At 41.0% G+C, this 24,952-nt stretch overlaps 1 protein-coding gene across 1 annotated transcript in view; it reads right to left on the bottom strand.

Moving 5' to 3' along the window:
• col4a2 (collagen, type IV, alpha 2) overlaps nt 1-24,952 on the bottom strand; it is a 56,133-nt gene that overhangs the window by 18,234 nt on the left and 12,947 nt on the right. Inside the window, exon 4 of the mRNA XM_070837736.1 lies at nt 18,664-18,744. Within this exon, the coding sequence (XP_070693837.1) occupies nt 18,664-18,744 (81 nt within the window). The remainder of the gene's footprint in view (nt 1-18,663; nt 18,745-24,952) is intronic.

Below are 24,952 nucleotides of genomic sequence, written 5' to 3'. Positions count from 1 at the left end.
GCATGTTAGTCATTTAAAATAAATTGGGTCTTTGGTGGACTTTTAGTCTTGGTACGTATGTTGCAGCTCTCTGTAACAAAACAAACCAGCATAAATTACCCCTCAGGAGTTGGCCAGCACATATTATGCAGCTCTTTTTTTCCCACCACCAAAGAAACAAAGACTTCCTTCCCTTACTTCAGCTCTTAACACCTTCCATCCACTCACAGGCACTACCTGGTGGCAAAAACTGTGCAGCAACAATCAATCAAATGACTGCAGCATAAAAACACACGGTAACAGTACTTCCAGTATAGGACTGCAGTCGGCATAAACACAAACAAAAGAGGAACTGCAAACTGACCGACACAACACATGAATAATACACACACGAACAATCTTCTCAATAAAATCTGTCACACACAGCTGAAGGAAAAACATTACCTAAAATGGTGTATCCATTTGTATCCAGACAAGAAACAGTATCCCTGTAAGTCACAATATGAAATCTCTTCATCATTCAATGTGAATTGGTGTCTTTTTTTAAACGATAAAAACAACATTGTCAGGATGAGTAATTTGTACAATCTTGTCAAGATTGTAGATGTAAATAAAGTTTAGATCTGGAGGGAAGTCGCCACCTCTTTCCTTTGCTATGAAAAGCCACATTCTCTATTGTTATGGTCGAACTCTGTTATAAATCATTATCCTCATAAAAAGGAAATTAATCAAGCTGACTAATTTTCTGAAGACAAATGGTTCTGTCAAAGAAACCATTATGCTGTAATTCACTTAGAGGGAGAAAGAAAATACACACTGACATGGAGGAGGAACAAAGAGGGAGAGTCATAATTCAAAAGGGGCTTATTTCTGTGTGTGTGTTTGTGTGTATGAGAATTTAAGTGTATAAGAGATCATTGTCTAGCACTGGCACTGGTCTGCATCATTCTGCATGGCTTAAACAGAGGGCTGATAAATACCAGTCTCTTTTTATAGCTGATAAGGGGGAGATGTTTCTAAGTGCATGTGTGTGTGTGTGTGTGTATAGAGTTAAAGCACCAACAGCTACAGATGCTGGATCTAATGTAAACACTTCAAAATAAAGGTACAGCGGGAAAACTATTTTATCTTGAAAGGATAAACACACAGCCACATAATGGGTCCCAGAATAAGGTACAAAACATTAGTGGACTCTTATAGGTTTACGGACACAACTGCACCTATTTGACCCAAATGTAAGTTAGTTAAGGCACCATAACAACAGATGGCCCAGCCCCGTGTGTTTTTAGGTGGGAAGCCAGTGAGGGATCATGCTTGTATCACCCAGAGACTTGCCCTCGTTAGTCTGTTGAGCCTGCATCCAGAATGGGAGTCATCAGTGAGAAGGTGCAGGAGTAACTGACCATTCTACATTGAAAGGAAAAATTCGGTACACGTATACAGTCTAATGCAATTCTCAACAGAACTGCCACATGTTCTATCTTTAAGAAGCTTAGTTAGTAGTAATAGTATGTAAAGTTTACAGGTGTGTCAAATAAAGTGGCCACAGCATGTAATATACTATAAAATTATATTTATAGTGGGGAAATAAAAATGGACAAAGATAATAAAAGCACAAGAAAATAAATAATTGAGGCTTAAGATAAGATGCATTAAAAGATACAGAGTTCCCAGAGACTGATCAGGCAGACAGTGTGATGCACCCATGATGACACTCTTTTTGCTCTATAAAACATTTTCACCTTTAGACGTGGTTGGACAACAGATCATAACAACTAGTTTTGAGCATGTCTAAATAAAACCAACATGTTTCATAAGCACTCTGGGCAAACATCATTCCCCTTTTCATTTTCCTCTGAGCTAAATCTCCCTCCGGTCCTCCTCACTCTTTAATTAACAGTCCTCCACAGCTTCACTTCCTTCTTGCCTCTATACTCCCCATTCTTATCTCCTCACACTACTTTCATTTCCTCCTCTCCTCTTCAAACTCTCAAGTGTTCTCACATCCGTTTGCATCTCTTCTGACCCCACTCTATTCTCTATTCTTTGACCACATGGAAGCCTTCAAGTCAGCCAACAGCAAGAAAATTCACAAGAGACGACAAAAAAGCACGAGAGGCCTTGATATTGTGATCTAGACGCTAAACAAAATGAATTTGAGCTGTGATTCACATGATAAGTTTAGATAAGATATTCCTTTATTAGTCCCACGACGGAGAAATTTACAGTTAGTTAAGCACGAAGGAGTGGGTGGACACATGGCAGAAAACACGAGGCTGGACAGGAAAGTAGAACTGCAGAGTGAAAAATAAGAAAGAGAAGTGTAGTGCAGCAAAGTTCTGAACTCATGTTAACAGAGGACCTGAAATCGAGGTCAGAGGAAGTTGAGGACTCTTCAAACAGACGTCTCGGATTTACTAAAGGACACTGAACCCACATACAGTATATAAGTGTCTGTTTAAGTCTGAGTTCCTCTCTATCTTTGCAGGCTGGTCATGACTTTACCTCCCCCTGGCTTTTTTTCCCTCTAACTGTGGCTGTCTGTGCTCCTTTATTTGTCTTTCTGACACAGATGGCTCACGTCATACCTTTAGCCTCCCGTCTCGTGAGCTTCATAATGGGATACGATGAGCCATCAATCAGCAGTCGGATCTACTTCATTCACAGGGGGAAGAGAAGGAAATGAGGCAGGCAGAGGGTAGATCACAGCTGACCAATAACTTCTAGAAGTTGAACCTCTGTTTGGAGCCATTTAGGTCCTGTAGATACCGAAAGTGTGTGTGTGTGCATGCACGAGTGTTAATGTGAGGGGGTTTGGTAAGAGAAGCTTAAAGACGGGGGTTAAGTGCATTTAACCAGTGAGCTCTCAGCAGTTTCACACTGATGACAATGGGTTTTATGGGTGTATTTTATGATTAAATGGTAGCCACTTCGTTTTCTAACATTTAAGGTCTCAACCCCAGATAAACACTGGGCTAAAATCACCAAACTTCACACCATCAAATAAACAAAAACAGACAAACAGGTGAATGAGAGTTGTGTGTCTGGACGAAAAATAAAAATACAATGAAATGACTGGATTAAACCAAACAAAGGATATAAAAGTAATAAATGGCAATAAAACAAAGAGAGACTCTGAATATATACAAGAAGTTGGGATCACTAAGAAACAGACTACAGGAAAGATTGTAAAAACGCAATAAAACGCCAGTCCTTCCCATACTTGTCTGCCAACTGGTGTCTGCTTTTTATCCGATCACTTCTCACCTCATTTGAGGGGCATAAACTACCGCACACACACACTCTGGCTGGGTGAACAAAGTGACTGAGGCTGAGGTGTGGGATGATGGGAAGCTGAAAAGCTGAAAAAATCCCTCTTTCTTTCTGCAACAAGACAGAAATAATTACAGACACACAACAGAGATATACAGTGTATAAGATCTCAGAAAATACCAATCATTTCTTTTCTAGCTATTCCTCTTCTTACAACAGAAATATTTTCCAGTCTTTTCCAAGGATTAACTCCTTCTTTCATATATCATAGAGAAACAGATGTCTCAGCTCCATCTTTTGCACCTGCAGGAATGTGTGAGGAGGATGTTGGACAGTCTCCTTCGTACAGTTAAACCCGACGTGTGAGGGTCCAGACGGGGGGAGAGCTGGTACCCACTGGATTACAGAGGTTTTACAGCTGATTTGAACACCCAAACCAAAAAAATGCAGTGAATGCTGCTGTGAAAGGAAGGTGATTTTTTTTTTTTTTACTAACTAATCAAGTGAGGTCCAGATTTGCAGCTGTTTCTGGTGAAATTCCTGTCTTACAGTTTCTTTCACAGACACACAAGATTAAAGGAACAGTCCATCCAAATTACACATTCACATACTATACCTCTCGTGGTATCAAGCCATGAGGATTTGAGCTGTTTGTGCAAGTGCTACATTTAGAAACAATAAGAGGCAGAGACAGGTTACATTTAAAGATTTTAACAGCTACGTCTCTCTAAAAACAATGTCCCAACAAGCTCACGGTCTGTCTTCACCATTCTGGTTGGGACCAATGACTGTCTGTAAAGAAGGATGGCATGACAGCTCCCTAAAAGTGAAGCCAAAACATCTCGATGGCTCTCTGGTGGCTGCCTGCAGTATAGGTCATAAAGCAGCCTTCATCTTAGTGGATGGGACATGGGCCGAACTCAAAATACAGTCAGTGGCTGGGACTCAGAAGTTCCAATCAATAACTGTGAGATTTGCGAATTACAAGTATAAATGTATCTTAATAAAAGCTACCTGCATGCACTGATAGCACTACAAGTAAGAAATTATGTTTTGATTTGTAATTTGGGCTAAAAATCTAAATTTTACTGACAACCAACAGTTTAACTTCTCATCTCGCTGCAGCGATGTGGACGTGCACCCCAGGGTGTAACGGTACACCATGACATCACTGTCATCTGTGCTTACAGAGTGGGTGAAAACTTTCAACCACAAATGAAATACAGCAGCAGCTTTTCAGCTTGGTGTTATATTCAGCTTTTTTTAAAAAATAAAAAATAAATACTCATCAATCTAGGACATGTAGAATACATTTAGTTTGCTTTTTCAAAATTTTCCCTCAAGTTTTTTCTACAATGCACTTCTGAAAGTGTGTGCAATTTCCTACTTTTCGACGCATTTGCATTTCCACTTCCACTTGAGCAAGTTATAGTCTAAATATTAAGAGATCTCTGAGAAAATCTCCCCTCTTCACACTGTATAAGATGCAGTAACAATAACGTCTCTCTGCCCTGTCCCTGTGTGTATGTGTGGGTGTGTTTGGATTTCTCATTCCTGAATCACAGATCTATTAAAAGTGCCCCAGTCTGACACCATGAATTTCATCTGGGCCCAGACTGTCCCCTGGGGTGGACGGTTTGGGAATGACCCGCTAAGAACAGGATGGGAACACACAGCCCAGTGCGCAAACATCTGACCTCAGAGGGAAATAAAATAAATCAATAAACAACTGGCCGGAAGCTCCCTGTTATTCCATCTGTCTGTCCGGAAGAACTGAGAATTGCAGAGGATATTTTTTCGCATGTCTTCACAGAAGAGATGGAAATTGTTACTGATTACAACATTAATTTAAAGATAAAGAGGGTCAACAGACATACGAGATATGATAAATTACAAGAAAACAGATTCGGATGCATATATGGAAATAGTGACATAAGTAAAAGAACAAGACTTTAATATTTCCTAAATATTATCAGTGAAAAAAAATCTGTCTGTACTCGTTATCATGTTGAAGCTTCAGCATGAGAAAGATTAAAGCTTAACATTATGTCCATCTCTGATATTTGCAATAAGATGCCCTCTGTCCTCAGGACATCCATGCATGCATATATTAGCTATTTTACAAATTTCCACCCACTTATAAGCCGTGCTGCCATGCTTCTGTCTCCATTTACTTTGTTTCCAATGGTTTAAATATCCAAAATCTTGGATGGCTTGTCCTCCTGGTGGTTGTTTATACTGCATCTCCTCAGAAATGACACCAGAATCAAAACAGAGGGGTTGTGGTGAGAGGAGTTAATGCTGTGTTGCGTGAACATTACTCTCTGATGTCATCAGTGTGGGACAGACCACTGACAGCGCCAACATCTACAGACCGATGTTGGTGCACTTACATTCACACAACACTCACTCATGTAAACTCTCATGGTGAGAGCTGCCTGCTGAGGATTTACAGTATGTAATGCTGAGGAAGGTAGATAAATTGAAAACCACCTTGCACGACGTGTCATCTGAACAAGTTGGAAGGCAAAAGTGTTTACAGCCACAACCGAAGGGGGTGGAAAAAGCTTGTTGTCATAGAGACGGGTGAAATGCGACATTTAAACAAATGGGGACGACTCTGCTAAAACTTCTGACTTTTTCTTTCCTCAAAGGTGTTCATGGTGTCGCAGTTGCTTAGGAAACAGGCTCAAATCTAGCATAAATTCACCCTTTGGCACACGTGGCATCACCGGAAAGTAAACCGGAAAGTTTACCGGAAAGTTTGTGTCTGATAAAGCTTTCATATTTCTGAAGTGAGAGAGTGTAGCGAAAGATTGTTTCATCCATCTGACAACCACATTTGAAGCATATTGATGTCCTCATTCTCTAAACATCAGCAGCAGTTCACTGAGCTGTTAAACGGGAAATAAGAGAAAGAATACATACAGAGAATGAAGGAAGAACGAAGGGAAGCAATGAGGGAAGAAAAGCTGAAAAGAACAAATGAAGGAAGGAAAGGTGGTGTGAAAAAAGGATGTGGAAGGGCAGTGAGGAGAGATGATAAACAGTGATTTAAGGAGCGGAGAAAGGAATAAAAGAAAAGAGAAGGAAATAAAGAAAAAGGAAGGAAGAAGGAATGAATGAACATGAAGAAAGAAAGATGTATCAAGGACAAATGGAAGAGAGGAGGAAGAAAGGAAAGGAAAGAAAGGCATTGAGGAAACAAGGAAGGAAGAAAAGAGGCCAGGAAGGTGAATAAGAGTACGTAAACACTAAATGACTGCCTTTTCTCTCAGACTCCCACAATCAGGCTCAGACACTTCGGTGGATTCGGTCCCACTGCTCTGCGACCCAGCTCACATGTTTTTCTTGGATACATTTTCCTTGGACTCATTTCCTGAAGATCCGCGTCCCCTCTACATGATGCCCAGGGGGGAAACGGAGCTCAGCTCCCCTGGAGGAGCGGGGGGAGATCAGGAGTGAGAGGAGAGGCTTGAGGGGCTACGGTTGGAGGACAAAGAGGCTCCTAAACTAGATGCCCTGAGGAGGACTCAGGCAGAATAAATAAACATCTGTAGATGATGTTTAGATATCTTTTAGAGCGTGTTTAGATCTCCTGGCTGAAGTCAGGGAGGTCAGCTTTCCGAGTCCCTGGCTGGAGGAAAATGTCCTACTTCTGAAAATCCTTGATGGATCAAAGCGGATACAAAATGATATGCTGACAGTTACAGAAAAAGCAGCAAGGCCTACAGGTGGAACAGCAGCATATGAAAATATCTAATGAGGAATTATCTGTGAGAAAGTTAAATTGCTTTGTTGCCGGGCAGACAAACCCTCTGCCTGATCTGTGAAAACATCACGTAAAACTTCATGATCTCCACTGGTGCAACAATAATTTTCTCTGATTCATCCGCCTAAATTTCTCACATGCAAAGAGACAGAGATGAAGCAGAGGCATGAAAACAGACGACAATCAGACAAACATTATTCATTTCTTGTCACTTGCTTTGTTTCTCATGGAGGTCCGTTGCTCTTTGTTTAGCCATTCAGCTCAGAGTGGTTTGGCTGCTTTGAGACCAGTTTACATTAGAATTAATGTGTTTAAACTAATTTTTGGGTGCACGTGTTATTTTCACAGAGCACGTGCACACTCGTGTGCCAGAGATCTGACAGCATCCAGGCCAGAGAGCGAGGGCTGCTAATAACCAGTGGTTAAACTCATACGTCTTTGTGTGTGTGTGTGTGTGTGAGAGAGTTTGCATGTGTGCTGAGGGTGTGTGTTGAAGATCAAGACTCCAGGGGAGGATCCCAGGCTGAGAACAGAACAGCTTGGACCTCCAGCTATCCCAGGGGTCTCTGGGGCCCGACACCTGTGCTATTGCCTCACGTTAGAGGAATGAGACGTCTCAAGCCTGTAGTCCAAGCACATGTGTGTCTAAACAGGACACAGCTGCAGCCTGTGTGTATATATGTGTGTGTATGTGAGAGAAAAATATGGCGCACAGTCACAAATGAGGTGTTGCCCTCACCTCGGAGACCAACCACCTGCGTGCCTGTATCGTGTGTCTGCAAGTGTCTGAGTGAACGTCTGTGTATAATGAAGTCCATCATGAGTGTGTTGCCTCTATAATCCCACTGTTACATTTATCACTGTGATTATAATGCCATTACAGCTTCCATACAGTGGATCGCCCAGAGCGAAGCGGCCTTCTGTTTATAAAAGTCCACCAAGGACAACTCAATTTCCTCAACAAAGCTGTTTTCTGACGTTCTACATCACACCCAAGGGCACAAAGGTATGTATATTTAATTACATGTGATGTGTAACAGTGTGAGAGGCCACATGAGTGATGGTGAAGTGTGAGAAAGCTGTTTTCTTTAAAATATATTTTTCATTGGGATTTGTTAATTTGACCCAGAGTTGGTTTCACTGGTTAAAAAAATATGATTGACAGTTCACTAGAAGGAATAAAAATAATAAAGATAACCTACGTGCTAAAATATTAATATTTTTGAGTTATGGACTGTGACAGAATTTGACGACATTGCCTTGGCATAGACCAATTGTAATGGATTTTCTCATCTTTTGACATTTTACAAACTAAATGATGGTCAGTTGGCTGAAACATGACTTACTTACCTACGAGACACTGCAGGCACCAGATTTAAATTCTCAGCACCACAGAACCAGCAGTATTTCAGGAAAAGTTTGCTATTCAGGCATCTTTTTTTGTATATTACAGATACAATTCATCTCAAGGCTGTTGTAATATTTCACCACAGCCATTAGGATTCATCATCTGTGAAGCATTGCTATTTAATGGAATTAATGGCAATCCATTAAATAGATCAACTGACTAGGACTGAAAGGACTAGACCCACGCAGCTAGCATAAATAAATCCTAGTTGCAGCAATAAATATCTTTATGCCCGAGGCACTTTTCAAAACATCATTACGAAGTTATTTTTATAAATTGGTAAAAAAAGAAGAAAAAAAAACAACAATACAGAAATAGGAAAAACCAAGTCTGAAAAATTAGACTGATTGTTGAACACCCAGCTGTGATCATGGCCTGCACTGACATGGGCCTGCAGCCAGTCACATTGGTGTCAGGGATACCCATGTAATCCTCAAGGCCTCTTTCTGCACCCTCCGACCCATCCAGCTGGCCCAGCCAATGGTCCAATTTTGCCAGCCTGGAAAAGTTTTTTATTTTCCCACATGGAGATGCAACGCCCACAGCCATTCCAGCTGCTGTTCACATTCCTGGATCGTTAACAAATCAGGGCAAAGGTGCATGCATGGACTGTATATAGTTTACTGACTAAATTAGCTTTCTCACATGACTATCTTAGGTATACATGTACATTACATCAAGTCAGTATTCCAGCAACCATGCAGTTGTTGGACAGATGTGTTTGCGGTGGGTAAATACAGTAAATACAGGAAGAACGTCCTGTGTTCTGGACTAGTGTACATTTCTATGAGAGAAACATCACTACGCAAGTTAACATGGATCTCAGTTCATTCTCAGGCTAGCTGCTGCTACTAAAAGCAGTTTGTGTGCTCTGGTGCATCCCAGAATGCAAAGCAAACCTGGCGACAGGAGCCATTTAGCTCAGATGCTAGATGGCTTGGATTGCGGTCGGATCACGTTCCCACGAGTTCGTTTAGCACTGGACCGAGGCCACCTCTTCTTTTCTGGTCAGCATCCATGTTCGATTACCACACCAGACCAAATGAATCTCATCAAAAGGGGGAAACAAACTGGAGTCTGATTTAACTGGACACACCAGTGTGAAAACATCCTTAATCACATTTTACATAGAGTCACCAAAATGACAACATTACAGCCTGCTGAGCACATGTTGCACCGCTATGGCCATGTGAGACCCAATCCCTGCTCCTGAGAAAAAAGTCTGCACTGAAAACATGTCTTTCTCAGAAAAGTGGAATAAATATGAGAGTACTTAGGGGAAATCTAATTGTTTCCTTTGCAGCCAGCCCCCGATGTAGGTTTCACAACTTGGCCTGATGGGGAACACATGGAGTTACTGTGGTGACCCACAACTCTGGTCACATTTTTCCTACAGCCCAGAGGAGCTGAGCCCTTTGTCGACCATAACGTTTCCTGACTGCTGTCTGCAAATCAAATGCTACTATACCAGGGGATATTCAGCGTCAACACCTTATTTATTCCAACTTTGTTATTGTGAGAACACAGAGTAGACAGATTTGATTGATGGGGAATACATGGTGTGTGACTGCATATGTTCTTCAATGACGGACCGAACTGGTAACAGACAGTGTCAACAGGAATAAGGATGAGGAAGTAAGTAATGAGGAAACAGTTTCAGAAATAGGAGGAGGCTTTTTAAGGGATATAAAAGCAGCTTGTTGACATATTTCTCAGGCTTAAGTGCTAAGGTTTGTGCTTAAATTCAGAATTGTATGAAGCCACAATGTCCCCGCCACAACATGAAACGAATAGAATAAATCAGGCTTAATCTTTGTCCACTTTGATAGTTTGTTCTTGGTTATAATAAAACCATTCTGTCTGATGGTAACACAGTGAGGCAACAAACTGCAACACAAGGCCAGTGTTTCCCACTGTAAGATGAATTATGAGGTCACTGAATGAAATTCAAGCAAATATAAATTATTTCTATTTGTGTATTTTCTATTCATGCACCGTCATGAGTAATTTAGTTATCTGTAACTGGCTAGCTAATTAAGCTAACGTTAACTCAGTTTATCAGTTTATTGAAGTCTTCAACTGACTTCAATGTTTCCAGCTGACTTGTTTTAAAAAGTCAACTTTGTAAAATGGTCTTAAATATGCACATGGCTACATAATATCATATCACGATATAATGTCACAGCGCTATTTTTGTATTGTAGCATGAAGCTAGTTAGTCTTGCATGAAAAAATGCTCTTATTTCATTCACACCTAACCCTGTTCAGTGATCTTAGATGCTTAGAAGATGGGTTAGATTTCTGCTTATGCTTTTTTTCTTATTTCAAAACAGCCTGTTTCACTTTTAACAAGCAAAGGCTTTAAGAGTGAGGTCTCAAAGTTTTTGGTGAACACATTTCTCTCTCTGGTAACATTAACTGGGATTGTTGGAGTGTAAACTTGTGTGTAAAATCTAATATAGAACACAGACAGAGCTGCTAACATTAGTTTTAATCACAGTGGGGAAATAATACACAGTGTTTAACATAACCTGTAGTCCCACAAACTGTAGTTAGCTAAATAAATGCTGATTGATTTAGAAGTAATGCTGGGTTTAATTACAACAGCAAGCTAGTTTGGACATGCTTACATTTGCAGCTTACGTTTGAGCAGACGTACACGCAACTTAATCCATTTCACTTTATCTCTGGTGTGTTTTTGGTTTCGGAAAATTAAAAGACACAAGAGTCCAAACTCTTTAGATGCTGAGTTTTTTCCTCTCACGAGTACAATATAATCATGAGGAGATGTCCAACGCTGGACACGTCTGCTGTGCCTAGTTATGGCTGGTAAGTGATGTTTGGACGATTGCCATTCGGGAGAGGCGTTCAGAGGTCAATATTCTCTTCAATGACTGAAATACTTTATAATTACATCTTTAGTAATAGTATATGCCCATTTGTGTGTCTTCCCCTGGGTTTGTGAATCTGTGTGTGTCTGTGTTTTCAAAAGAGATGCTTCTTTGTCCACACCAACAATAGTCCTCTTGTTCCTAAACAGCACCCATCATCTTAAAATGTGAGAGTGAGCCACTTTTATAGGCTCTTAAAGCCGGACCACAGCCGGGTGCAGGACAGCAGGTCAAACTCGGCTTTGACAGTAACAGAAAAAAAGAACGAGACGGGGAAAAGAATTTCTTTTGATTGTAGAGGCAGATGAAGACGTTATTGGAGAAATATGATGTGATCTTGTGATATTCATTTTATAAATTATGGGAAATATTTTGTGTCTGAGAGCTGCCCTGTTTATGTCTGTCTATGTATGTCTGTGGTTTGCTGTTTGAGGTGAAGTGAGGTTTGTATTGTCTGTAGCGTATCAAGGTAGCAAACACACACATAAACATACAAATTTGAAGTTGCTCCAGTTCCATTTTCCAATAACAATGGATGTAAAGACTGTGTATAATATAAAAGGATTCACTCACAATGATGAATCAACAGCAAATTTTAATTACAGCTCTACGGATAATCATTTTTCAGCACATTGTTTTGGTTTTGTTGTGCAGAACCTACTTACGATTATGATTCGGTTTAATTTCTTTTATGAATGTTGTCTCCAGATGCAACAGCTGTTTCCAGTCAAAATCTCCGATAAAGAGCACAGCACTTGCTCAGCACTGAAAACAACTACTGATGAAGTGGAGCATTAAGCGGCTAAATATCATTTTCTCAGGAGTTGGTGGAGACCAAAATTTAGCTAAAAGAACTGTGACAATTGGTCTTACATTTGTCAGGTGGTCAGAAACACAACTTCAAATGAATGATAATGTTGCTTTGTCTCTGCTAGATGTATAAACAGGCAACAACTTTATAAGGTGATGATATGATAATGTTGAAGTTTTTTTTCATCTTGAAGTACTTTGAAAATTTGCCCAAAATGCATTTTTGGTTTCTTTTGACTAATCTACAGATAAATCAGAGTATAGGAGGAATAGGGAAAACAAACGAACCACATGAGGAATGTTTGAGGTGGAGAGATTTAACGGGCTTGTTAAGAGTTTGTGTTTCTTCTAGGCATAACTTGAATGCCTCACAAGTTTTTAACAAGTTCACACAGTGGCCGAGATATCTTTAAAACCCTTCACCCGTAGAAACAGCTACCAAGGCCATTTCTTGCCTGATTTTGCCTGGTATATTGCATTAACATTCACAAACAGCTGGTCACTGTCAGTTTGACTGAGTCTCTCCCCAGACATTTCCTAATGCTCCTCAGCTTTAATTTTCACACAGGACAATACCAGTCTGTGATCCCCACTGAATTCCTCTTTCCAACAATCTTTGGAGAAGAAAATCCTCCCGTCCAAGAGTTTTAGTGATAGCAGCAGGTCTTTGCTTCCTCCCCTCCCTTACACACACACACACACGCACACACACACACACACACACACACACACACACACCATCTTTCATCATTGCTCCACTGTTGGTAGTTCTTCCCTAATAGGCACTGTCAAGGTCAGGGTCAGGGTCAGGGGAGAGGGATGAGGCTTCTGATTGCAGGTTTGGTTTGAGGTGCTTAAAGACCTCTTCTGCTGGTATGTGAAGCTACAACAGGCCCCTAATGCAAACTGGCATGTCGTCAGTGCCAGTAAATCAGTTTACTAACTTATCGAACAATTAGTTTTCATCAGAGGAGATGATTCATATTTGATCAAAGTCACCAATGGCTGATGGAAATGCAACTCTAATCAGAGGAGTTTAGGTTCAAGAGTTAGAAAGAGTTTATTTTATCCACACAATGCTGAGGCCAAAATGTCTGCTTTGCATGCACATCGCTATTGTCAGATGAAAAATGTGCATCGATTTGAAGTTTTCAGGGACTGAGAAAAATATTTTTTTGTTACCATGAAAGTCTAGCATTTGTGATGTCCTTTGAACAGGGTTTGTAAAATGTCCTCAGTGCCTAGAGGTTATGACACTAAAAACAAAGCCAGAACTTGAAAAACACCAATACAGGGCTTCTCCCCTTTGGTCAAAATATATTCAAAAGGGCTCTATGATCTCTTCCAAACATGCTGCATTCCTCACTGTGCCATTATCCTGTCCCTGAGCAAGCAGGAAAGTACATGATAGTCATGGGTACTGGATTCCAAACGTAGGTATGGACTTGTTTTCATGGAACAAGGAAATCTCTGCCATTTATAGCGAAAGCCAAACACACAGACGATCTTGTTCCCACAAAAACAGAGGCTGTCTATATTAAAAAAAGATCAGTGGACTGTCATTGTGCTCAGCTTCCTGAGACATGTGTCATTTCCTGTTCTACATCAGCTGTGGAGGCTTTTCCCATGGTGGAAAGGACAGCGTCTCTCCATCTGCATAGCGTCTAGTCTATAATGGTTTCCCTACCATGTCCTCTGTCTCTCTGTCTCTGTTTCTCTCTCGATGTTTCTTTATCTCTCCACGTCTTCTGTATAAGGTGACGAGAGACAGTGAGCTCAAGCAAACGGACACTACTGTTCTTAATCCTAAGTTTCTTTTTCTCTGTAACAACCCGGCGCCACTCCCCGTTTCTGAGAACTGAAGATGGAGAGACTCTTTACACAAAAGACAGCATTGATCAGCTAAACATGTTTTCTGGTGAGGGCGCAGGGTGCCTTGTGTTCACTTTCTCATGCTGTCCTGTTTTTTCCTGCTTTAAAGACCACAAACTGCTCTACTTTACAACACCACCTCGTTATCAGGACTTGGGATTCTTCTCCCTTTATTTGACCATGTTTTACTTTGGTCGTCAACATGCCAATCTTGTTGTGTGATTACTAATGCGCCCATGTCTTGTGAACTACTTCAGATGCTGTGTGTGCCTCATTTATTTTCTCATTACTCCATTTTGGGGTGCTTGTTCTGCTTTTTATTACCAATCTCTGGAGTACAATCCACTAATGATGCAAAAGAACAATGAGGACTTTTGGAAGTGTGCTGTGGGGAGCTTGATATTTTTTTGCATGCCTGCAGTGCACTCATTGCCAGGGGAGTGGGTGGTAAAGCTCGACTCAGCTTGCCAAATCTCTGCTCTGCCCTCAAAGCAGAAAATCCATGAAATTCATGTATGTAGTCTCCACCAGACAATATGGTTCATTCTTTCACTCCCTCTAACGCTCTCCGTCTGCCTCTTGTCTCTGTCCGGATTTGTATCTTCACAGTCAACTTCTCACTTTCTCTGTCATGGTGACATGGTGAATGGGAATTCTGGCATCCATTCATGAAATACCTCATGTGACATCCTTTCCACTGAAACATAATCCATTTCTTTTTTCTTCCTGCTTTGCTCACATCTTGTGGTTTTATCCTGAATGAGATTAAACCTGCAATCACTGATTTGTTTTGGTCACTTGGGGGAAACACCACAAGTTCTAAATATAGTACTGACATATCAACACCTTTTAAACTTATTAATATGTCAGTGTTAGTTTCTGTTCACCTTATGAATGTAAGTCCATTATCATTCACTCTCCTTCAAACTTTGTTTTGGTCTCCACCAACTCCTGAGGGAAATATCTGGCTATAGAGTAGCTAAATACTTCACTACATTCACTAGCCACTTGCTAACTTGTTTAACTACTGCTTGGTATTGAGCAGTGGGTTTTCTTTAGAACTATTTTGCAGAAAACAACTGCATGCTGCAGCCAAAGAATGCATACAGTGTATGTGCATTATACTATACTATATAATAATGTAAAAGACAAAAGCATTGAGGTAAATAAAGGTTGGAAAGTGTTGAAGATGCCCAAATAAAATAGCATGCAGAGCAGCCACACTAAAGATGTTGACATGACAACGGCCACCATTTACCCACTAAGAACCATCACCTAATCACCACAGCTGTGTCACATTGCGGCCAATCCAGACAGCTGCGATGGATCAGTTCGACCCATTACGTGAAGCACTCATCATGACTCTCACCATGACTGGGAAAGATTTGGAGGGAGAGGAGACAGACGAAAAGAAAGAGAGGCAGAGGGATGAACACATCTGTGAGAATCCATCTCTGTTTCCATTGTATTTACAAACAGGAACATCAGATGGGAAATGCATGCAAGGGGAAACTTTTAGTTGGATCAAATTATGTACAAGACCCTTAAGGCCTTGGAAAATGTACAGCGTAAATACGCCTGCAATAATTCAGAGACAAGTGACAGAAAGAAAAACAAAGCAGAATTTGTAATGCCTTGTTTCTCGGAAAGAAGAATCTTATCTGTCGGTGGTTGGTTTAATGGTTTAAGAGCCAAATCAGTAAGTGTGAGAAATACATGTGAAGTTCATCTTTAGCAGACCAGATGTGTAAAGGACGTAGGACCTGTGACCACAGTTTTTCCTACTGTTTTTTCTAGCTTTCACAGACAAAGTGCAAACAATGCTAAGGTTTGACTGCGTAATGAAAGCTCTTCACTCTCTTGGCACTGTCATTATCACTTTGTCACCAAATGATTGAAATCCTTCCCTTCATCCGGCTGGGGCAGAGAGAGAGTGAGAGAGGAGGAGGAGGAGGAGGAGGAGGAGGAGGAAGAGGAGGAAGACAAAGGTGGTCCGGTGACCCTGTATTCAGGCATTTGCATCCTTAAGATGTGGAATGTGAAACTTCCTCTCTCTGTCTCTCTGCGCTTCCTTACAGGGTTTCCTGTATCCCCAGTGAGCGTGCAGGTCAGAGGTCAGACCCACTGTAAAGTTGGTCTGCCAAAATACAGTTGCTGGACTTTCCTTTGCGTTCCTTTCATCACTTTTGTATTTTTTTAAGAATGCCGCCCTCAGGAGCTGCTTTCATGGTCCGGTGGGGAGTTTCTGAGAACATTTCAGTCCTTGAGTTTATCACATCACACAGCTGAACTGAGACATTTATAGTTCCTATGAGCACTCTTTACAAGATAAGAGGAACAAAGGATGCTGGTCCGTTTATGCTCTGGAAAGTTTGTCTTTGAAATGTACAAAGGGTAACAAAACTTTAAACTACAGTGTAAAAATATATATGATGTTCAGTAGATCCCCCATTTCTATTGGAGTATTTTAACTATTATTCTCCGTGCAGGTGATTTTCACACAACCCTGTCTCCTCGATGTTGATATAGTACGAAATCGTTGCCCCAGTTACATTGTACTGACAAATATAATCCAATTTTTTTGGATGAATGAAGGACTACATCAATGAACTGCACCTCACTCACATCCGGAGTCCCGTGGCTGTTTTATTGACAGGCGAATTCACGAATGATGACTTTAAATCGTATAAAATGCCTTCAGTTCTCCTTTGAGCAGGCATTATGTGCAGACACTCGCTAAAACTAGGTTTCAACATAAAGTGACATTTTTGCACACTCATTTACATGCTTAGTATGCTGCTACTTGGCACTGCCGTGTTCACCCAAATCAGAATGGACAGGAAATGACAAATACTGATATTGAAACATATATTGAACCCTGGGAAACTAATCTAATAAATAAATTGCATGAAAGCAAATGAAAAAACTGATGTTCAGGCAGGTATAACAGTGTCCAAGCATCCCCCACACAACTCTAAACCATAACTATCAGACTGTTTAGTTTTTTGTGTTAGATATTACCCTCACTCCAGTTCTTGTAGGCATGCTTAGTGTCTAGCACCTTTTGGAGATATTTATATCAGCTCCTCTGTAAGCCTGTGTAAGCTAAGACTAGCCAGAAAGCACTTCTCCAAGTTGCTATGCAGATTGTTTATTTCCTCTCCCAAACACACGTGGCCAATAACAAAAAAAGTAGGTGTTGCCTGTCTGATTCTGGAAGTGACAAAAACTTCACAGATGTTGAACCTTGAGTCCGACGATCAGACAGTTATCTAATGATCTGTGCTGCACGTGTCTGAGGCTAAAAGCAGCCTTTAGTCATGCAGATCCTCAGTCGCTCACTCTGAGCTTGTTATCTCAATATGTTTAGTCTATGTCTGCCTCTTGATTTCACAAACCCCTGGTGTCTCTCTTCTCTTTCTGTCTTTAATTCCTCTAATGGGCCTCCCACACTCCAGACACTCCTTCCACTCTGGCCTCCTGCTTTTACAGAGGTTAATAGTGTGAATTTCATCACTTAAACTGTACGGAAGAGTGATAAGTATTTCTAACTAATGAGTTTCAGCAGCACAGGCTTCCATATGGCTGAACACTTATGTCAGACTCATGGGAGGCGGCTGTGGCTGAGGAAGTAGAGGGGGCCGTCCTTGAGCAAGACACTGGACCCTAAATTGGTTCTGATGGTCAGGGCAGCACCCTCATCAACTGTGCATAGGGTGGTGGATAAAGGTGCTATATAAATGCACCTTTTTCCATTTACATTCACATTATCTAGCATGTTCACATTGCTTTGTTGCGACACTTTGGCTTTAGGCCATGATCACACATGACACTATGAGCTTTGTTGATAAAAACTAAAGACTGTGGGGTGTACAGTTCATTACATCATTCTGATAGCTGTGCAACTGTTTCTACTTAGAAGCACCCTTAGGTAACACTGGGTATAAATAAGAGAAATAAAAGCAGGATGGATGTTTTCTTATATTCTATATTTTTTCTTATGCTCAACAACTTCCATGAAAAGACCAAAACCAAAAATATGTTACTCTATCTCTAACTCTACTATACTTTCAGACTTCCAACCCAGTCTGTGGCACTCAGTCTAAGTCCATTTGTTCCAACCAAGGATGTAAAATGTTTAAAAATGGGTTGAAAACACATAATTTAATTTAACATAAACATAATTTCCTAAATTAGCTGGACACTGTCCTTACTTACTCACCCAAGAATAGATGGTGAATTTGATGGGGGTTTGATGGGGGATATGGGTTTTGTTGAAATTAAGAAAAATATCCTTTACAGAAGAAAATGTGGGAAAATACGATACAGCAGAGGGAGGCTGTGAGAAGCTATCAGGTTCTCTCCACACTCTGCTTTTTGTGTTTTTTCTAAGTATTAACACACTGTGCAGGGTGAGGTATATAAAGCGTGAAGCACTAAAACGTGAGCTAGTTGGGAAGAATTTGCAGGTGCATTCAGAAATCATATGTGATCATGGCCTTAGATGGTGTTGTAGACAGAAAACCAAGAGGTTGAGCTGGTTAACACAGAGGAGAAGAGAGGGAGAAAGAAATGGAGAGAGAGACAGACAGAGGCAGAGAGGTGTACACAAAGCCATTTGGAACAGTGGTTACAGTAAAGGACAGTAAGGGACTTACTCTGGCACCCTTCTCTGGGAAACATTTACAGCCTCCGCTGCAGTCTCTTCCTCCACAGGGGCCACTGTGCTTCTTCCCACCCTGTCAGACACAAAACAGACGACATAAACGTTACAGCTGAGCTAATCGAGGTCAGGATATAAGTTTCACATATACAGGAAACTGCAACATTTTGCTGTCCACTTCATTTGCATAAACACAGCAGAGAGATGAGTCCACATGTTGTTGTTTGCTTTGGTCTTTGTGCATCACATGGGACACAGTGTGGGGTAAATTATTGTGTAGTGTAGGTGTGACTGGCTGTGTTTGTGTACACTGTGGTCTGTGAATACACTTGTTGTTTATGCTGCAGCTCTGTTGTGAAAGATTGTTGTACTGCACTTGTGTATATTGGTCTGGTGAGCAGGAAGGATGTTTTCCATGAGGCTAGAATGACTCATGACGGATTTCCAGACATAATGGATAGCCATGTGCCCATGAAAATCCTATTCATCAAATAGGCTGGGTCCCAGCCACTGACAAGGACAACTTGTCTTTGGATGTCTGCATACCAACAAAACCACCCACCATCACAGGCTGATCTGTGCTAGACATGACACAAGCGCACACACAGCCAGTCAGGGGTCAGTGTGGACATGACATGATCAAAGGAAGCAGTCACACCAACAGGGTTTCCCAACCCACAGGTCAGAGGTGTCAAGACCCTAAGCTAGCTGAGATACTATAGCTGGATACATTAATTAAGACAGAGAGGAGCCTTGGAAAACTTTTGTGTTTATGTGGTGTTTAAAATATAAATCATCTGCGAAAGTTAAACCCTGTCTTTCAGATCGTGTGAAGCAAAACAATCTGAAGAGCTGACAAAACTGTAGACATGACACAACACGCTGAGTGCCACACCTTAACGCTCAATGCTGCAAAACAAACACAAATCAAGATATTAGCTCAAACTTTTTGCTGGAATTAACATATGAATGATGATCCAAAGATCTCTGTGTGTTAATCACTGACTGTTTAGACCCTCCAGCACTGTTTCCATGCATGACTAGAAACAAAGCTTTGCATAGTTGAAAATGAAAGTGAATAATAATGAAACATGAAAACTCATTCAACTTAGAGTTTCCAAAGTTGAGAGAATTGGGGGAAAAGGCCCTCCAGCTGCCTTTCAATTAGCATGTATGAGTGAAACTTAAGCGTCCAGAGAGGCTCCATGTAGCTGGCTATGATCTGTCTGTGTGATCTGTCCTGTGTCTTCCTACATCCTCAACCTACACAGCCATACCATAGCCTACTTAGGCAGCAAATGATTCAATGCCCTCCCCCACTCTCTTGTTAAAAAAAAGAAAAAATCAAAATTGCCACTTTATGCCCACAGTGGCAACAAAACGGCAGATAGATAAAGAATCAGAGTAATTCTCCCTCCTCACTTTGACAGCAGATCCCAGCAAGGCCCTCTCACAATGGCCACATTGAGACCCTCCTCACAGACAAAGACCTTCTTTTACCATAGAGACGTCGTCCTTTAATGATCCCCTATCTCCACAACAAAAAGACCCTCTTCCCCTCCGTATGGAATGCACAAGGCTGCATTTCTTGGAGAACTATCAGTGGATCTGAGGGGCTCCTTTCAAACCACTGTTTGATATTGCCAAGACAAGCTGTGATGGGTTTAATTTAGTCTGCACGCTATGTTGGCACACTCACTCTGTCCACAAACGGCATTCTTTCCTTAATTCTGAACTGATAAGTTGTAAGAGGGTATGTCCAAACCAAGATTCGAATACATTTACAGTATTGTTAGTTTCAGGAGGGGAGCCAAAAACAGAAGGTCATATCATCCTAATAAGGATGTAACAGAGTCACGGCATGACCTTTCTCCACTTTGAGGTGGAAGTCCAAAAAGACTGCGTCATCTCCGGACAGACACACAAAGGACTGGCCCCATAAAGGCAATTACACATTATGGAGCAATGTACAATCAATTCAACTTTATAGTTTACAGGCTCAAAATAGCTGATGGCTGTTTCAGGACAATAAGATTGTCCTGCAGTATCCTGTTTTCTCCACCCACCTTCACAATGACCCACTCTTTGTTAAAATCACCTTTTCCATAGCAACAGTACTGTACTGTCCAGTACACCTGGGGAACAAACTGGAGGACAATGTGTTGCATTTATTTGCATCAGTGCAGCAAAAAGAGTGTGGTTCAAAAACTTGCTGCCCAATAGACCAAACATGTATTATTCCCTGTCTTTTGTAAGGTGCTATCACACCTGTAGTTCTGTTAATTTGGTCTAGACAGAGGAAAAAAACAGCGTTGCCCTTTAGTTCTGGTCCAGTTCATGTTCACACTGACTTATTACAGACAAACCAACAGCTGTAAACATGTACAAATACAGACCATTTACCAGTTAACTGTCCTTTTAGGTCATTAGAAAAGCATTGGACTCCAAGCACACTGTTGGACTCATGAGGGACAGTTAAAAAAAACCCGGATATATTGTCTTGTTTTTATTCATCGCTGGTAGTAAAGTTGTCAATGAAACCAAAGCAGATCCAGAACAGGATTTTGTGATATTTATGACATTAGATACAGAAATTCGAAGGCTAAACTACTATTAAATCTGCTGGTCCAGTGCATATGTCATATGCATAGGGTCTGGACCAAGAGAGCAAACCTATACATGGAAAAGCAGCCTTAGGGTATTTCAGACTAAAGGAAACAGGTCAGAGTGTTTTTTCATCACGTACCATATTAGATCAAGAACTATTTCCCAACATACTGCACAGACAAATAAATCCAGACCACCTAAACGCCACAATGTTGGGTCCTGCAGACTGTTGATATAAATCTATGTAAAGCTTTAGTGAAAAAGAACCGGCTAGTGTCAGCATGCAAAACTGAACGTCATATACCAGACTCAACATTTCATCTGTGAACTGAGGAGACCTGCAAAGAGGCAGAGGGCGCATATCTCCGTGTCTGCTGGTGAATTTTCAATTCATAGATGCACAAATGAGCTGATGTCATCCTGCAGCGACTCCCATATTTATATAAAGAACACATAAATAATATGTCTACATTCCAGACAGATTTTAAGCGTATAAATGAGAACTTCTAATGCCTTCGTTATGAGAACCGTCAGACAACAGTGTATATGATATGAAACATTGGCCATAAATCGGGTCAGTTCCTTGGATCCGGTTTGCTGTGATTGCTCATCTGTGGCTTCTCGTTTACAGAACGGGCCTACAGTGTTGATCATCTTTTATGTCATATGAGCTACCTTTAGCGATCTGGGGGATCCAATAGGAGCCTGCTCTACTTCAAAACTGCAATCATGTGCATAAACATCAACATGCTTTCCACACACAAAAAAAGACCTACTTCTCTTCATATATAAATAACCTGTGCATCTGTGTGCACCACTCAGACCACACAGGAGAAATAAAACTTTCATAGAGGATAGATTAGGAAAATAGGCCCAGCCTGTCCAAGTAACACCATGCTGTGTTCCTCTCAGAGCCAATACTGTGTCTTTAGAGCCAAAACAAATCCTTTTCCCCTCTTGTGAAGTTCCTCAAGTTTGAAGTGTGCGTATATCAGTTTATCTACAACGCCTACGAGGAAAATAAGTGTTAATATGAAGAACAATTAAGAGATGTGTCATCAGGAGGAAATCTACCATTTCCCTTACAGAAACACTTAACATTTGGGGGGGTACACTTGTTTGTTGAGCACCCTATCATGAGTGAATGTTTAATAGCACCAACAGTTAGTCTGTAAAATACAATCAGTGAAGTCATTTTTGTAATAATAGATGTCTGGCACTCATATCTGTGTGTGTGAGTTTTTTCCATCTGCCTGCCTTTAACGATGCAACACAGTGCTATGTGAAGATAAACTAGTGTAAAAGGCCCTCGAGCCACAGTGGTCAGATTAATGCCTTTCCTAATGAGGAATGTTGCTTTTGTTGCCTCCCTGTTCTTTATGGCTGCACTGGTGTCTCACTCCAAATGTGCACTGACTCCTTCATTATACTGTACGGTAAGTGAAATAAAACCAGCTGGGTCAACAGCACTCTTTCTCACGCTCCATTTCTCTCTCTTCCTCTCCTTTACTCTCTTTTTATTATTATTTTATGCTGTAGACTGTATGTGACCTTGTGAATATGGAGACAGGTGACGCAGTGACTGCTGGCTACTAAAAAAAATTTTTTTTAAATAAAGCTCAGTTTGTACAGCCTATTACAAACTCCCACAGTCCAAAAACACGTCTTAAAATAGCCCATTTAGTCCAAATGTACAATGACATAAAACAGAAAACTATCATGCTCAAGAAGTTGGAACACGTGAATGATTTTTGCTTGATAAACGACTCGGGAGTCAAACTTGATTTATATTATACGCAAAAAATAATTAATTAATATTCCATTTCAGCACTAGTTTCCAGTCTTTTTTACTGTACCACCATCATCCAGCACATTCTGACAGGATGATGGTTGGTTTGTGTGGATTGTCTGTGGTCACCATGGTCTTAGTTTTTCCATGTACTGCACACAGTAGGTTCACCACAGACATAAGCACTTCCTGACACTTCCCGCCAATGTGAAAGGCAGCCAAAACCAACAAGGCATCTCAGCCACGAGAACAGGATGATGACAAGACCAAAAGTGAAGAAAAATGCAGACAAAACAAACTGACGGCAAATTATAAATACAGATGCAGAGGAATGATGTCAAAGTTTGAGATGGAGCTCGAACTGTGACTTTGAACATTGGCCTTTAGTGAGAGTCTTCTAAAACACAAGGATCATGACGGGATTTATGCAGAGCAATCAGGGACTCAGGGCCTAAAGATGGATACAATGATTAGACAAACTGGACTAGAAGTCAACTGATGGAGGATTTTTAAAGGCCGATATAATAATGATAGTGCCAATTAATTGCCCAAACAGGCTAAACTGATGAATAAGTCTGCCGCTAAACTGGACACATAATCCCTACATGGTTGAAAGAAATTGTAATTGCCACCAAGAGAGATTTAATTAAAAAATAATCTTTGAAACTCAGTGTCAGTGCAGATAAGTACGTGAAACAACTATCAATAGAATCCAGTAAATGCATCTTGAAGTCTGTGAAATGAAGCACACACACACACACACACACACACACACACACACACACAGACAGTGACGTCCATGATGTCGACACACAGCTGCACATTCCACATTTCCCCTGGTAAATTGCTCTCTAAAACATCCTACGATTCCTCTAGATGATTAACAAATCAGAAACATAATTTAGAAATATGCATGATAAACAGACTGACAGATGACCTTGTCATCGTCATGGTGACAGATGGCACATTTCAGAAGGTTAGGTTCCTTATTTCCTTATAAAAGCATCATGGTTTGTGCTCTTTTTTTCATACACAGTATCCTGCTATGAAAGGATAAAATGTCTCATTGTCTGTTGGTTAAACATCCAAACATTCACAGATCACTCTTGGTGCCACAGGACGACTTTGTAACCGCAATAACTCTGAACCTCAAGTGATGGAAATGACAAACTGTCTCTTTGAGCTGGTTTCTCAGTTTTCACATGTGAAGCGACACAGTGAAGCATAAACAGTGCTTGGGAGAGACCCCCCTGTGTTTGAGGTATCAAATGCACAGAGATCACAGTCTATCGCAGGTCAGGATGAGCGTTTGATCTGGGATTGGTGGTGACAGGGTTTGTACCCTTCACTAACTCACACAATGAGGGACAACACAGATGAAAAAGATGTAAAATATGTCTCTCTTGGTCAACAGAAACCAAATCCCACTCCAAGGAAACCTGTGACCGCAAGTGGCTGTTTGTCAGTGGCTGTTTCTCATCCTTAATGAAAGATCTGACCTGTGGCCTTTCCACTTTGACCTTGGCCAACAGGAAGGATTAATCCCACTGCTCAAAGCTGCAAATACCAATTCCATTCTACAACCACTTGTGTGGTGTGATGAACCCTGATGCTTCATATATGCTCGATGCATCCGTTGTCCACACAGCCTGAGTGACAGCATGTCGTCAGACACGGCCCTTCTGATCACTGAGGTTTTTGATCTGTGCACATCCAAGATTTTGTAACAACGCGGACATAGATGGGTGGAGAAAACAGAGAATTTTGAGGAGCTGCTGTTGGCAGAAGTTAGAAACCACAGGGAGTAAAAACACTCCTGACATCAGTCCACGTCAGTTCACGTCAGTGCGGAAAGCATAAGTGAGGCTTTAAAAGGCTGCTGCCATCA

The sequence above is a fragment of the Pempheris klunzingeri genome, chromosome 10, assembly GCF_042242105.1.
Source record: "Pempheris klunzingeri isolate RE-2024b chromosome 10, fPemKlu1.hap1, whole genome shotgun sequence".
Taxonomy (NCBI): Eukaryota; Metazoa; Chordata; class Actinopteri; order Acropomatiformes; family Pempheridae; genus Pempheris; species Pempheris klunzingeri.
This window is presented reverse-complemented; position numbering and strand designations above follow the sequence as displayed.